The 14,572-nt window shown below is 36.8% G+C and overlaps 1 protein-coding gene across 3 annotated transcripts; it reads right to left on the bottom strand.

Moving 5' to 3' along the window:
- Positions 1 to 98: 98 nt before the first annotated feature.
- Positions 99 to 14,278, bottom strand: LOC118266042 (iroquois-class homeodomain protein IRX-5). 3 transcript variants are annotated; one of them, XR_004782807.2, is made up of 8 exons: positions 13,931 to 14,278; positions 7,920 to 8,191; positions 7,560 to 7,739; positions 7,018 to 7,220; positions 6,080 to 6,263; positions 5,779 to 5,909; positions 5,445 to 5,486; positions 99 to 2,266 (listed from the first exon to the last, which is right to left on the bottom strand). XR_004782807.2 is itself a non-coding variant. In XM_035579389.2 (7 exons), exons 1-6 carry the CDS (start codon positions 14,076 to 14,078, stop codon positions 5,787 to 5,789), a joined length of 1,110 nt encoding a protein of 369 aa, XP_035435282.1. In that variant the 5' UTR covers positions 14,079 to 14,277; the 3' UTR covers positions 5,225 to 5,486; positions 5,779 to 5,786. The 3 variants fall into 3 exon arrangements, 2 of the variants coding, with proteins under 2 accessions (XP_035435282.1, XP_035435283.1); XM_035579389.2 differs by lacking the exon at positions 99 to 2,266 and having other exon boundaries at positions 5,225 to 5,486; positions 13,931 to 14,277; XM_035579390.2 differs by lacking the exon at positions 99 to 2,266 and having other exon boundaries at positions 5,225 to 5,486; positions 7,060 to 7,220; positions 13,931 to 14,274.
- Positions 14,279 to 14,572: the final 294 nt, after the last annotated feature.

Below are 14,572 nucleotides of genomic sequence, written 5' to 3'. Positions count from 1 at the left end.
TCTCTGTAGTATCAACTTGATACTATTTCGCCATTCTCATTACAAACTCTGCTAAGAAAAAAAATAAATAGAAAAAGAGGTTACAATACAAAACAAAATATTTTTGAAATCTTTTACTTTATTCACTAACAGATTACGCATCTTACACAGGAGTATTTACATGAACGAAAAATACTAAGTTCTAAGTTATTGTACTCAGGTAAATTAAGAAACGAAAATGACACCCTACTTACATTTAAAAGAGTTAAAACGAAAAGTCACCTTAAAACAAACGACTTAAGAGCTAATTAACATTGACTGCTAACGTTAAGTGCATCAGGCTGGCCGACGGGTACCATAACAGGTATCATAGTAACATATTAAACTAATGAATTCTCATAACATTGAGGAAGGTAAATTGCAGAACAAATATTTAATGTCGTAAATTATTAAAATTACGAGGTACTTTTTACATGTGTAACAGCGAGTTATCAGCATAATGATTACATCTCGAAGGACAATCGTCATTCGGGCTTGCTTGGTAAATAAATCAATGATCAATCAAATTATTTAACATAAGATTTCTTATCCTTTTACATTGAATTCGTCGCCAGCTATTGAAGCCGTAACATCACACTTTAATAGACATATTAAAGCAACATATTATTTGATCTAAAGCAAGTCTTAGAAACAGGCTTGTTTTAGAGCAAACTATAACGTATTACACTAACGAAAAGACGTCCTTTTACAATACTAACTGAAAAATGTTTAAAAACATTCTCAAACATCATGTCTGTTTAGTTCAATATGTCCATCAAAAGAAATTACAAAATAGGCCTTAGAAAAACAATATGATTCACACAGCGACGCCCCAAACTCACAACCAATAAATAAATACAATTTTACATAGAACTCCACTACACTTGAAATACTTTTATAGGAAACTTTAATAATTTTAAATTAATTGAGGAATATCACCGTCCCATGTGACTTATGAGGACAGATAGAGAAATGATATGAACGTCTTGAAGTGTAGTGGAGTTCTGAGCTGGATATTCAAACATAATTGTAAATTAATTTATAATGCTGTTACGTTGAAAACGATTTTTTATGTGCAGGATACATACAGAACATACTAGATAGCTAGCTCACAGGTAATACCTAACTGTCAGTGTACACTCACGTACTCGTACGTAAATACAATAGCTTCGCTATCTAGTATATATCTTATTATAAGAAAAATATCGATTATAATAATATGTTTCAACTCCCTGTTAAAGCTTTTGCTTAACCGATTCGTTGCGACGCCCATTTTGGTGCACTTTTATGCGTGGCGACGAACAAATATTTCGTGACACGACAGTCGTGTCAAGCGCCATATCAGTTGATGACACGCCTATTGTGCCATCAGCCATGTACAGAATAAAATGTTCTTTTTTCTTGTTTACCCTTGAATTGTATTCAGTCGACTTCCAAAATCGAAAGTCAACGGTCAAACGCGTTTCGTGTCATTTAAAAATGACACGAAACGCGTGTCATACGCCATATGTAAAAAATGGATGGCACGTCTGTCGTGCCATCCGCAACGAATCGGTTAAGTTGATAAATATATCATAAGTATCGATAGAAAAATAACATAATAACTGGGATAATTTATCTTGACAATTTATTTACGCATACAGGGTGAATCCCGCAATCAGTGCTGATAACTCTAATGCTACATTTCAACCTCTATGATACTTGCTCGACTATATTTTGTGGTTTCACCCTAAAATAAATTATCATCGAAATTATCCTGAGATGTTACAATATAGACTTGCCTCATTGGCACTAACATTTAACTAGAAGCTACAAAACTTTAGACCTAACATACACTATGTATGTGTACAAACTATATACAAGGACATGAGTTTAAGTGTACGAATATAATTATAGAAATCTACAACTCCATACAGTCGATTACTGGTCCTACGAACTTGGCGTAAAACGTGAGGAACGGGCGAACACAGTGGAGGTATATCCTGAACGGCATACAACTGGGGACATGACATTCAATATGAATGAATATTGCGTTAATAGAGGAACTATTTCAGGGCATTACACTTCTGTATGGAGAGGGTAGCTTCACTGTGATAAAGTGTATAATAATATTGCGACATGTTGCTATCTAATTCAATAAAAAATGTCGAAGGTTTTCGTCCAGGCCTGTACCGATTTAAATGTTGAGATACGTGTGACCACATTTAATTTAAATAAACTGGCTGATATGACGATGTCGATTAAATGCCTGAGGACAATAAAAATGATTTATTTTAGTCAGAACATATATCTTTAGGATGTTTGCTACAGCTGCGATTACATTTTCCAACAAGAAGTCTACATTCTAATTCAAAATAGATTTTTATACCATTAAGGTGTCTATATTTCATGTAATGAGATTTTTATATGTGTAATATAAGCGGGACGACTATACTAAATCCCCATATGTATTCATAATATAATAATTCAAATTTATCATACATTTATATTATTTGATAGGAACGAGACAAGCAGAGTAAATACTTTTGTTTATAACCAGTCTGTCAGTCTAATTATAAAATATGAGAAGGCTACTGATATATCATGTATTCTACAAAAATATGTTAACAGTGTATATGTATGTATTATAATTTAGCTTTAATAGTGCACGATTTTACAATAATTTTCTCAAATAGAATAAAAATACAAATACACCTCTATATTATTATTTATAGAGCGCAAAAAGTTGCTTGTAAATAAATCGATGTCTCATATAAAAATAATCTACCTACAATATATACTAAAACCTTTTGTATTTATTGCACATACAGTGAATTGGTGTTGGAACTTAATGCCTTAGGCTTAGAAACAAAGCGGTAACATTACAGGCAAAGTAACAAGTTGTGAAAAAAATGTCATATTCATGATTTTTTTAATTTAGCATAATATAATTGTAATGATGAAATCCAACGGGTATAATGAAAATAGAGAATATTTCTTTTTTCGATTTCTGATCCAACTAGGCAATAATAAAATAAAATAGAAACCAATTTGATCTGTTTTTGAAAATAAGGTAAAGCTACCTATTTATTTTTGAGCATCTTGCAATGAATAGAATTATATTATAAAACGGGCACTACCAGAGCTTATTAAGTATATAATAATATATTTAAACTACTAGAGTATACATAGGCTACGATCGGTTACATTGATCAGATTCAAGATGCATTATGTGCACAACAGTGGCAGTAATCCCTTCCCATTCTTTTTTAATCTACCAACTGATATACATATAAAAATAATACGAATATCCCTGCAACTTTTAACCTGGTCATACTAAGGCGATCTAGTCGGGCCTGGTCACACTTTTAAAAAACTAAAATTTAATTATATACAAAAAAATAACGACAATCTGAAGATTAATTCGTTATTTTGTCAATAAAACGAAACATGCGCAAAGGTTGCGCAAAGTCACGACATCGTTGCGCATGTCATTTGATATTCCAAAAGGAAAAGATGAGGTTTACAATTCATTGGAATATTTTATTAAAATTGTAGGGGAAAACCGGGAGACTTGCCCAGGTAGGAGAATTGAACCACCTTTTAAAATTGTATTTGGATTTAGTGCGAACGAAACGTCAAAACATTCATTGGTCGCACTCAAGAGGCCAGTCCTAAGTAAGCAGCCATTTTGCATCTTAGTGGTGTGGTTCGTCAGTGACAATGTAAAACGTGTTTCTGTTGCTGCGGAGTATATTTTTTTGTTTTAAGTAGTTTTGTGATTGCTGTCGTATTTATTGAGGTACGTATTGTGTGTTGATATTATTATATTGCCAAACAAATGTAGTTTGACGTGTGCTTAGTGTTTTTTCTCTACGATCAACGGTTTTTGTTTGTCATAAACTAAATTGGGAATTAGTGTGAGCGGGAGAGTTGCACCAGGGTGGTTGCGGGAGACTTGCCCAGTCGTTCATGTCTCCCTGTGCAGGGAAATTATACCTACTTAATATATTTTTTCTGTCTTAATATAATTTCTTGCTTTTGCAGTGCCAACTTGTACGATGCCTTTTCAATACAAGCCTCCTAAAAATGCTCGCAAACGAAAAAAACTCACAAAAATGGAATTGCAAAATGCCATAGATGAAATTAAGGGAGGCGCTTCTATTCGACAAACTTGAAAAATAAATATGGCATTTTTGAAACAATTTTACAAAAAAAAACCGGCCAAGTGCGAGTCGGACTCGCCCATGAAGGGTTCCGTAGTAGCTGCCTCAATATAAAAGTTATAGAATAACTTGGTTTTGCATAGTGTTTGTATGAACGACAAAGTTATATTTGCGGTTTTTGAAAATGTTTTATTTCTTAAAAACTAATAATGATATTTCGTTCAAACCAATTTTCGTTGTTATCATTATTTCAATGTTTTCTATTGAAATCTACAGCATATATTTTTTTTAGTTTCTCACTCTCTTATTTTAAAAGTTAGAGGGGGGGACACTAATTTTTTCACTTTGGTAGCGTCTAACTTTCAAACGGTTGATTTTGACGAAAAATGGTTTTAGGAACCTTAATGCCTTTTTTAAAGCCCTATCCATAGACACCCATCACGGAAGGGTTAGCTGAAAAAATTTTTTTTTGAATCAGTTCCATGTATGGAGTGCCCTTTAATATTTAAATTTATTAATTTTTATTCAAAATTCGGATAGCGGTTATCAAAATACATCAACCTACAGAGTTTCAACTATGTAGGCCCAACAGTTTCGGAAATAAATGGCTGTGACATACGGACGGACAGACAGACAGACATGACGAATCTATAAGGGTTCCGTTTTTAGCCATTTGGCTACGGAACCCTGAAGAATGTTATGTTAATTACATTTTCTTTGATAGCAGTATTAAAAACAAGTTAATTACTGTATAAGATAAGATATTAAAACTATGATTGAAGCCGAAAATGATTTTTATTTTCCACAAAATCAATATGGTCTACTCTCCCCATACCTCGGTTCAAGTGTCCCTGTTGATAGGGAGACTTGACTCATTTTTCATTTTTTAGTAAAATGCCAATAAAATGTTACTAGCGCATTTATTAGCAATATAATTAAGCACAAATATACCTACTAAAGTAAGGCATCACATAAGTGTATAATGGATTCTCTAAACCCAATAAACAAATAATTATGGTATTTTATATTAAAAGTGGTTCAACTCTCCCGGACTTCCCCTATGTAGTTTGGATCTCAGCTGAAGTTTAGGGCCGACAAGACCGTGGCCCAGTGCAAAACAAAATTAACTATGTCAAATCAAAGTACTATATACCAGTTTCGAGTAAGGGTACCGTGGATTAAAGTTACCGAGGGCCATAAATTAGTGATAAACACACGAACGACTTGTAAACTCTACATTAGTGGAAGATTGTAACGTTAAATACCGCGTGATGAACGTACAATTCCGTTGGCGGTGCTGCCGAGTCCACTCCATACCGATACCTGTAACAACATCAACTCCATTATATTTATTGCTGTTAATAACATAACATCATGCCTTTTACTTCCCGAGAGGGATAGCAGAGGTGCAAGCTACTTTGCAAACACAATAATAATATTTTAACACGTTAATTGCTACGTCGAATACTGGTGACCGACGTTTAACGCAAGATTTGCCTTCAACAGTTTTCTTTTAGCAGTTAATGATTTAAGAACCAACTAACTTTTATTTGTATTTATACGATTTGAAGTAGGATTATAATACTAGCAGATTATGTGGTAATAAAGTATTTACCTCGGTCACTAGACGGGAACCTCCTCCGCTTCCTTCTCCCTCTGGCGCACTGCGACGGCGGTCTCGACGAGCAGGTACAGACACTTGAACTTGTCCCGCTCGCCTTCACTGCTCACGTTCGTAGGCACCACCTGACATACACACGGCGCATTTAACACGATGCACGATTAGAGCAGAGAGCAGAGAAAGTAGATTTATTCTTGTTTGTCATTTGAATATTGCAAGACGGAGATGTAAAAAGAGGACGAATGTCTTTTCTGGAACACAAGTATGGTAAGTTTGTGAAATGGGTGTGGTGTACCTGTAGTCGGCGCCGCAGCGGATGCGGCAGCTGCGGCAGGTGCGCGAGCTGCGGGTGCCAGCCGCCGGGCGGCGCGGCGTCGGCGCTGGCCGAGTCCGCCGGCGCCGCGCCCGCGCCCGCGCCGCCGCCGCCCTCCGCGCCCTCCTCCGTCTCCGTACGAACCGACACCACGCCCGCCGTACGCCTGCATAACGAGATAAACACGCATTCATACCTCCGCTCTATCTTTACTCATTGACATACTCCGCTCAAAGTCTACTAGTTTTGTCCACACGTTAATTTGTAGTTTATCACCATATTTTTTAATTGTCAGCATCAATTACCAAGTCCAAGATGATATTTTAAAAATATATTTCACAGAACGGAAAGCTAAATAGTTAGAATAATGTGTAATGCAGGATTTTGTCAGTGACCCTGTTAACTTATGCAAAATATTATATGGACAAAATATATAAAAACTACTGTTAGAGATAGATAATATTTGATAGTTTGCGGTTACAATGACACAAGTAATATGTAAATTAAATTAACTAAAAGATCAGGTCAGGAATCAGGGCCGACAGTAAAATTGAGTAAATATCTGTTTAGAAATTTTGAAATTCAAGAAAATATGACGTAACCCCGCATTCGCCGTTTTCACTTATAAGGCTCCCACAGATTGGCTGTCTGCGATCATAAGGCCTCGTTTACGGAGACGCAGTGCATTGTTGGCACGTCGGGCATCCGTCGTGCATTGCTCATACATGTTTGTGTTTGCGCAAGCGATGACGCGACTAGCAGCAGCAATGTACGACGAAAACCCAATGCGCCGCGTCTCCGTAAATGAAGCCTTAGAGTCAGTAACAAGCCATTTTCATAGCATAGCAAAAAATATAAAGAATGAATTATGAATGCTAGCTTAAGTAGGAGCCCCAAGCAAGGACCTATCAGTAACCAACCCTCGGGCGGCGGGGTGTAGTTCCCGGTCCTCTGGTCCGTACCGTATGACGGACTGCCAGACGGAGGGGTCGTATTTGACCTCCTCCTCTGAGACAGCGCTAGATGAGTATCCCTCCTCTCCGTCTCCGATGTCGTCTCCGTCGCTCCGGTATACAAGTAGCCCGTCGCTGTACTCCTGCTCGGCGCTGCGGTCTGCGTCGTTCTGTCGGCAAAACGTTATTTATTAATACACGTAGAACATTAGTTACTCCTTTAGGTCGGCACCTACACATAAAAGAGATTTTCGAAAAATAAATAAATCATACTAAATGTATAGTGTGATATATCGCACCTAATCTCTTAATTCGTGTAACTCAGTCGTTATGTTATAAAATTATAATTTGTATGTTTACAGTAGATGCTAGAGCCGATAACATTTTTATTATCTCCCTAATCAGTAATCAAACGACAGCCAGTTTGTTTAAACAAGTAAAGGCTAATATTGTACTGCGATTTTTGGTAGAGACCATTTTAGTGTTTTTAGTTAATGTGTATTTGTTACCTCAACTTCGACCCCGTCCCAGGAGGCGACGACGACGCCGGCGCTGTTGGCGTTCGAGCTGGAGCCGCCCGGCTGCTTGCGGCCGCGCCGCGAGATCGTGTAGTGCAGCGGGTCGTGGCCCTCGCGGCGGATCATCTCCGGCAGGATACGCCGACGAGCGTTTATGAACCAATTGCATACCTGCACCAAACACAGACATATTACTTTTATTCAGATGCAAATCTGGTTCTTGTTTAAAATGTTATTGTTGTTTAGTTTCCCAAATTCTTAAAAATAGTCTAACTGCTTACCTCCTAGCTTACACGACTCTTATATAATATAGTAGAAAGAACTTTTGATAATTATGTTAACAGAACTAACCTGCAATACAGTCAAGTTAGCTTCTTGACTTAGCGCTATCTTCTCAGCGTCATTAGGGTACGCATTGTACCGGTGGTCGTACAACCACTTCTTGAGAATCTTGACAGAATGTTTCGCGAGGTTCCCTCGTCGCTTGCGGATGGACACGATGCCGGGAGGAGGTGTCGGCACTCCTCCGTGCATGAGGCTGACGCGACGAGATCTGTCTGCCTCTCCATCTGTACCGCTCTCATTGTCGTCCGTTGACGATGTTGACGGGAAACGGTCTCGAACTGGAAATAAATACCTAATTCCATTTAAAAATATGTCAATTTTTCTTCATTTCTTGGTGTTTGGAGTAGTAGAGGTGCGATTTGCTTAACTTACTAGTCATGTGTAAGTATGATACTCTATTTAAAATGACACGGGAAAGATCATCAACATAAACATGACAAAAAAATCAATGATTCATGTCTCCAACCGCCATAACTACTGGCTGCAGGTGCATGATTCAATACATGGTGCGCGCTAACTAAACATTACCGGATCATTAGTTCGCTTTTGTCTTAGGGGTACCATTGTATCAGCGAATGGATATTTATTACATAATCAGCTCTTGTTTCAGATTTCATTGTGTAAAGTGTAGACTGCCTTCAGTTAGCTGTTTGTTATGTTAAGTGCACGAGGTCCTGTTTACTATTTATTTGATCTTGGGCGAACCACTTATGTGATACAAATTTGACTTTTAGATTTATATGCGAATGAAGTTGATGTTTTCTGCTTGTCACGCAGGTTTTTCATATTTCCAAGCAATAACATATCCTTTTAATAAATCTGTGGAAATCACGTCGTACGTATTTTCACAACACGCGTGACCCGAATCTATTGTCAACTCATGACTTTGGTAAATTATTTACGCGTGTCATAGCTTAGGGTTGACGGTTTCCAGACGTGAAGAAATGTTTTAATATTCTCTTTTTGTGTACTTTTAGCTACGGTTATAAATGAACTATATTACGGACATAAATAATTACATACTACTTTTATGTTTTTAACTGTAACTGTAAAGTTTATTTTATAAATAGATGGTTTATTTGACATCAATAGAAAATTATAAGGAACGTTGTTACAGCATTTCTTTTTCTAGAAACTTGGCTCATCGTCATCGTAATACCACTTGAACCATCGGCAGCCCTGATACTAACGGAAAGTCAACATTTGTTTTGTGAATACGTGAGTCGCATACGTTTCTGTTTACTTGGCAATTTTAATAACGTGACGATTCATAATATTGTTCGTATTTATAATGGTAACGGGAACAGTGTTCAGAGGACCTTCTGTTTTGAAAGTAAAATGAATGGCGTCAATAAATGTAGTTTAATCAATTTTGAACACTATTTTAAAGGGAATAAGGGTGACGAAAGAGCAAAGGAAATGGCGCCATTTAATCTTAATGCTGTATATGAGGATGTCACAATAATATCGTGGTCACTGACCGCTACGGTACTAATCTTGTGTTCAATTCTCGTCCCAAACAAATAAATATTGACTTTTTGCATGACGTAGATTCGTAAAAGCAAATATTAATAAGAAACTGAAATAATCGCAATCGCAGAAAAGTAAAGAATAGATAAAAACGAACATCCCTGTATGACGATGTCGCAACAATTTTGAAGTATTCTCTAGGTAGGTAGGTAAAAGTAAATTGTCGCAGAGTGTCATCTCCGAGTGTTCGCAGGTATGTATGTGAGGCGACGGAAGTGGCCGGGGTGCGATCGATGCGGGTGAACGGCCGGGGGTGACGCAACACGTCCAAGGACAACAATATTTACTGACAAAACTACCTCGTATCAACCTGTTAAGTGCTCTTGAAACAATCTTGGTGCTATTTAGTTAAATTAATTATACAACGTAGAAAGGCCCGTTTACACGAATTCCATTAATGCTTTAGCTTTTGTAGTTAGGTTAATAGGTAACTTGACAAAAAAAGTACATAGCTACATAATCTACGGTAAATCTTTTTAAGTTTCTACGCAGAAAAACAGTTGCAACTTGCGATTTTACTAAGTACACAAGACTTGGTTGCAATAATGTAGTGCGTTATAGGTCTTAGCTATATTAAGTTCTATTAACTCGTAAACCGTTTCAAAAAGTTTTCGCATTCAATAAAAATATGGACTTAGGTAGGACTCCAAGCACTACTGGCGCGTAGTACATTATACATCTATTCAAATAACGGTCCGCTGAAATGGCCCAAGTAAATTAGCTCAGTGGGGAACAAAACAATGTTCTCGTGAACCCGTCATTGTGTGACCGGTATTGTTTTACAAGTAGAGGTGGAGACGCGACACACATTGTGTCCTACCAGAAGTTGTTTTGTTAACGGACGACGTACGAGCACAAAACTCGTGTAATTTGAAGATAAAGACAAGACAAGTGATGGATGTAACTACATAGTTACCTATAATTTAAGTAATAAATAGTTTGATTTTAGATAATATCGTTACCAGGTTATGAAAAATAAAAAGAAAGATAACTTTTAGCAAATAACTTTTTTGAATCGATATCCGCAATGGAATTAGTTAATGCGTTTGCGGCACATAGCTGCGCTACGATACATGGATGTTGTTTGTAAGATAATGATGTAAATTGAATCAACTAAAGTGCCATCTTCACATTTATTATAACAAAAAATATAAATGGGGATGGCCCACTTACAGTGCAACAACTGCAAAATCGGAATTAGCATCTTCAAAGAAATGCGTAAAATACGGTAATCTAGGTCAATTTACTGCCACATTTTCATGGTAAATCATACAAAATGACGTTTCTAACTTACTAGATGAACTGTTCACTCTTAACTCATGGTGTAGATAGAAGGAGGTGATAGAGAAGTTCCTAACGACTGTTAACGAGGTGTCTAATCGTAACCATTTCGACCGGCTGACGGCGACGGTTAACCCCTTTTATAGGCCAGAAAGCATCTTGTAAACTCGTATCGTGGGGATAATTTGCTAGTCGTAGCGGATATTACCTATTTAATTAAAGTGATACAAACGTCACTTTTAGGCATCAAATACTTGTTTAGTGGTTATGGATCAGCATTAATTTTTGAAATAAGCATTACTTTCGTGTTACAACTTAGTGAATGTAACCATTTCCGGCAGATATCATCAAACCACCATATTTATACAATATCTGGGATGCAAAACAAAGTTATCTGCACAATAGCATCTATAGAAATCGTCTCAAAGAATAGGCCGGGAGCCGGCATCAAAACCGGAACACAATCTAAACATCTGCGCGGGACAGCCGCCAAGATAACAGACTGACATTACGGAGCATGTTTACAGGCCGTCCAGTTGCGTAAACTGCATCGAGGTAATGCAATACCTTGGTGTAATGTGTTGCAAGGATTGTTTAAATTATAACCTAGCAGTTGCTTTAGGTAGGCTTCGTATTCGAGTTTCCATTTGTCCAGGATGTATGTTATTAAGTTATCATAAGAGATACTTTTACGATATTTTTGAAACAGGTACGTGCCGATTAGCCTTCCTTGGCATCTTTTGCAGACGTGTTTCTACGCTGGAGAACTATAGCATTTGGCATCAAATTAAATTTTCAAAAACAACACTGTTACGATACTTATTATAAGTTCTGATTCTCAAGCATCGATATCCAACAGTCCAATACATAGTGATTTATAGATTTATGCATAAACAGCTGAACTGCTGACCCGAATGGCGCCAAATGATAATCCGCGTCTATTGTCATTTCGCCCGTCAATTCGAGCCGACCGCGTCGTCAAAATGATTGATGGTTCCCGTTATAAAATGGGCTGGTAGAGATATCTAAAGAGGTTGATACATAATTTAACTTTAGTTCGTACCTAACAGTTACTGAGACGCCAAGCTTTATTTTTAGAGGTCTCAGAATATGTGTTATATTTGTATACCTCTACCTACTCCATCGAGGATTAAAAGGCGTAATAGACGTCAATAAAGAATTGCATAAATCATCTGAGAAGTGATGTTTAATGCAAGTAACTGTACCTATTTATTTTAGTAAAAAGGCGGGAAAAGCTGTTTTTAAAATATTACTGATACTGAAACTAGAAAAGATTTTACTTGGCAGAATAAAATTTGTGTAAATTTAATTAGTTAGTTAGTAATTTTTGTTGTGTGTATGTTTTTGTTTATTAAAAAAGGTGTGGGTAACTAGTAGGTAACTATATGAACTTCATGTATGAATATTATTTCGTAATTTAATTAAAATATATTAGTTACTGCACAGAAGCACAAGATAAAACATCTAGTATGTTATAATCATAACAAGATAAACCATCAAATTACAGGGCAACAGTCTCTTATCTGTTACTGAAGTGTCAATGATTGATAAGATTTAATACAAGACATTTTGTAATTTAGGTCATTCAATACTCAATAATATAGATAATAATTATAACTTCTGAATATAATTTCAATTGTTTATGATACTCAAACATGTATAGTCTATTGCATATCGGATAATTTGGATAATATGTGTAAGAAAGCTGTCACTGGCAGCATTTTGTCACAAAAAAACATTAACTATAGTTTCTTGCTCATTTGTCTTCATAGGAATCAATACTTTGGCACAAGCTATTTGCTTCTTCCAAGCTTCACAAGTGAACTGACTGACAGACATCTTTATCTTCAAACATTTTATTTGTTAACTTTTAACTGTCATTGTTTTTATTGAAATGGATGCCTAAACGTAGAACCCAAACCCTAAATGGCAGTCAACACACTTGTAACTTTTATAGTTTACCAACAAGTGATTTGTTGGGTTGTTTGCTGCTCTATGCCATAAAAATTTACTCTATTACACGAAAACAGTTACAAGTTTGTAACAGGTCTTTTTGGAATTTGAGGACTAGGGATGGGTGAGGCTTGCACTCATCTCACCCACGGTACAATTTTTACTCATCTTTAGCTTGTAAAGCTTGTGTAGGTAAATATCTACTATAAAGTGGGAAAATAGAATGGTGTTCATAGTAAGCTATGTAATTTAACACATTTTCCAATAGAAATTAATTACCTAATAAGGATTCCAGAAAGATTTTATGTTTAAGATATTAGCAAATCTCATTGAGCAAAACAATGTTTTGTGTCAATTTTGAAATGTGTGTGCTCATAGTAATATTCAACTCATTCATAAGTACGTTATTTGAATATCTATGGCTTACTCATTATTTACAGTCTGTCAAAACAACAAAAACATTTTAATAAATGAAAAAAAATCCGATAAAATATCGTACAAGACAATCAAATTGAAAATATCAACAAAGTGACAGTGGCGCCGCCTGGCGCAGCGCGTGATTGAACTAAAATTGACTACTTTCAATGGCGGGCAAGCAGCCATCTTGTGTATGTTGACTGTTGGGCGCTGTCAATTTACTGTCACCACGACATTTTATAAAAGTCAAAGGGAATTCAATAACAACAACAAACATCATGTAAACGATGCACTTATCATAATGTCCGCTATAAATATGTAAAATATTGAAGTGCCCAAGTAAATATGCACATACAATATCGATCGGATTGACGCGATGCGTCCACGTTACATAGGACACAAATGGACGAGCTAAAAATAACCCAAGCACGTGCCAAATCAACAATAAGCTTGAGAAAATATTGGTTACATAACGCAAAAGTATCTTATGACAGTTATAAATTAATTAGGACGAAATTCTACGATAAAATGTATCCTAGCTACATAATATTATACGTAGATACCTAGCTAATGATAAGCAATGTGGCGCATTGGCGCCATTTTACTTTCGCAAGATCGGGCTCCATGGTGACGTAACAGTCCCAGTTCTATATGTGATAGGTTCAGTTATAGATTTTAGGCCTCCGAGATTTGTTTTTATTGTAATTTTCCCCCGAAAAATACTATGTTTTCATATAAATGTCACCTTGACATATCACGTCAATTTGACAAGCATGGCGGAAACGTGGCGTCGTTTTGATTTTGGACCGGCTCACCTCCAGGGGATGTTGAATGTGTTCTGTTTGCAACTCGAGCGCTTCTGATGATTTCTCTGGTTAGCTCTCGCACGTCCTGACGTTGCTGGTACGCCATGTCGGGCCGGTCGCGTTGTTCTTGTGATAGACCGGCCGTGGGAGGTAACATCGTTGCTCACTCAATCCATGCGAACACTTCTTTTCACACTCAGTCACTAGTATAAAATAACAAATTCGTCCTGGTATAGAAATAACTCTGGCAATATCACTTTAAAAACAGAAAACGAAAATAATTGAGCTCAACTACGCACAGCAAACCGAACAGAGCGCGACTGTCGAACGGGGGACGGCGGGAAGCTACAGCGCCGCCGCGCCTCTGTCTCGTTCTAACTTGTTTTTATACATATTTCTTTCTCACTTGCTCAACAACGATTTGATGACAGATGCAAGTGTATATGTCAAAACAAAGCGTGGGCTCTATAAAATGTCAAACATTCAACCGTTTTGTGTAGCGACATCTATCTAAACATGAGCGAATTGAAAGAAAAATGGGCACAAAGATATTTTAGCACTGTTTTCACCGCCTTCTGAACTCATTGAGTAATACTGTAGTGTCTAGATAACTCGTAGGATACGAAAATAACATCTTGGTCTGATCTCCAT

This window comes from Spodoptera frugiperda, chromosome 7 (assembly GCF_023101765.2).
Source record: "Spodoptera frugiperda isolate SF20-4 chromosome 7, AGI-APGP_CSIRO_Sfru_2.0, whole genome shotgun sequence".
NCBI lineage: Eukaryota > Metazoa > Arthropoda > Insecta > Lepidoptera > Noctuidae > Spodoptera > Spodoptera frugiperda.
The sequence above is the reverse complement of the archived record's forward strand: the minus strand, read 5'-3'. Positions and strand labels throughout refer to the sequence as shown.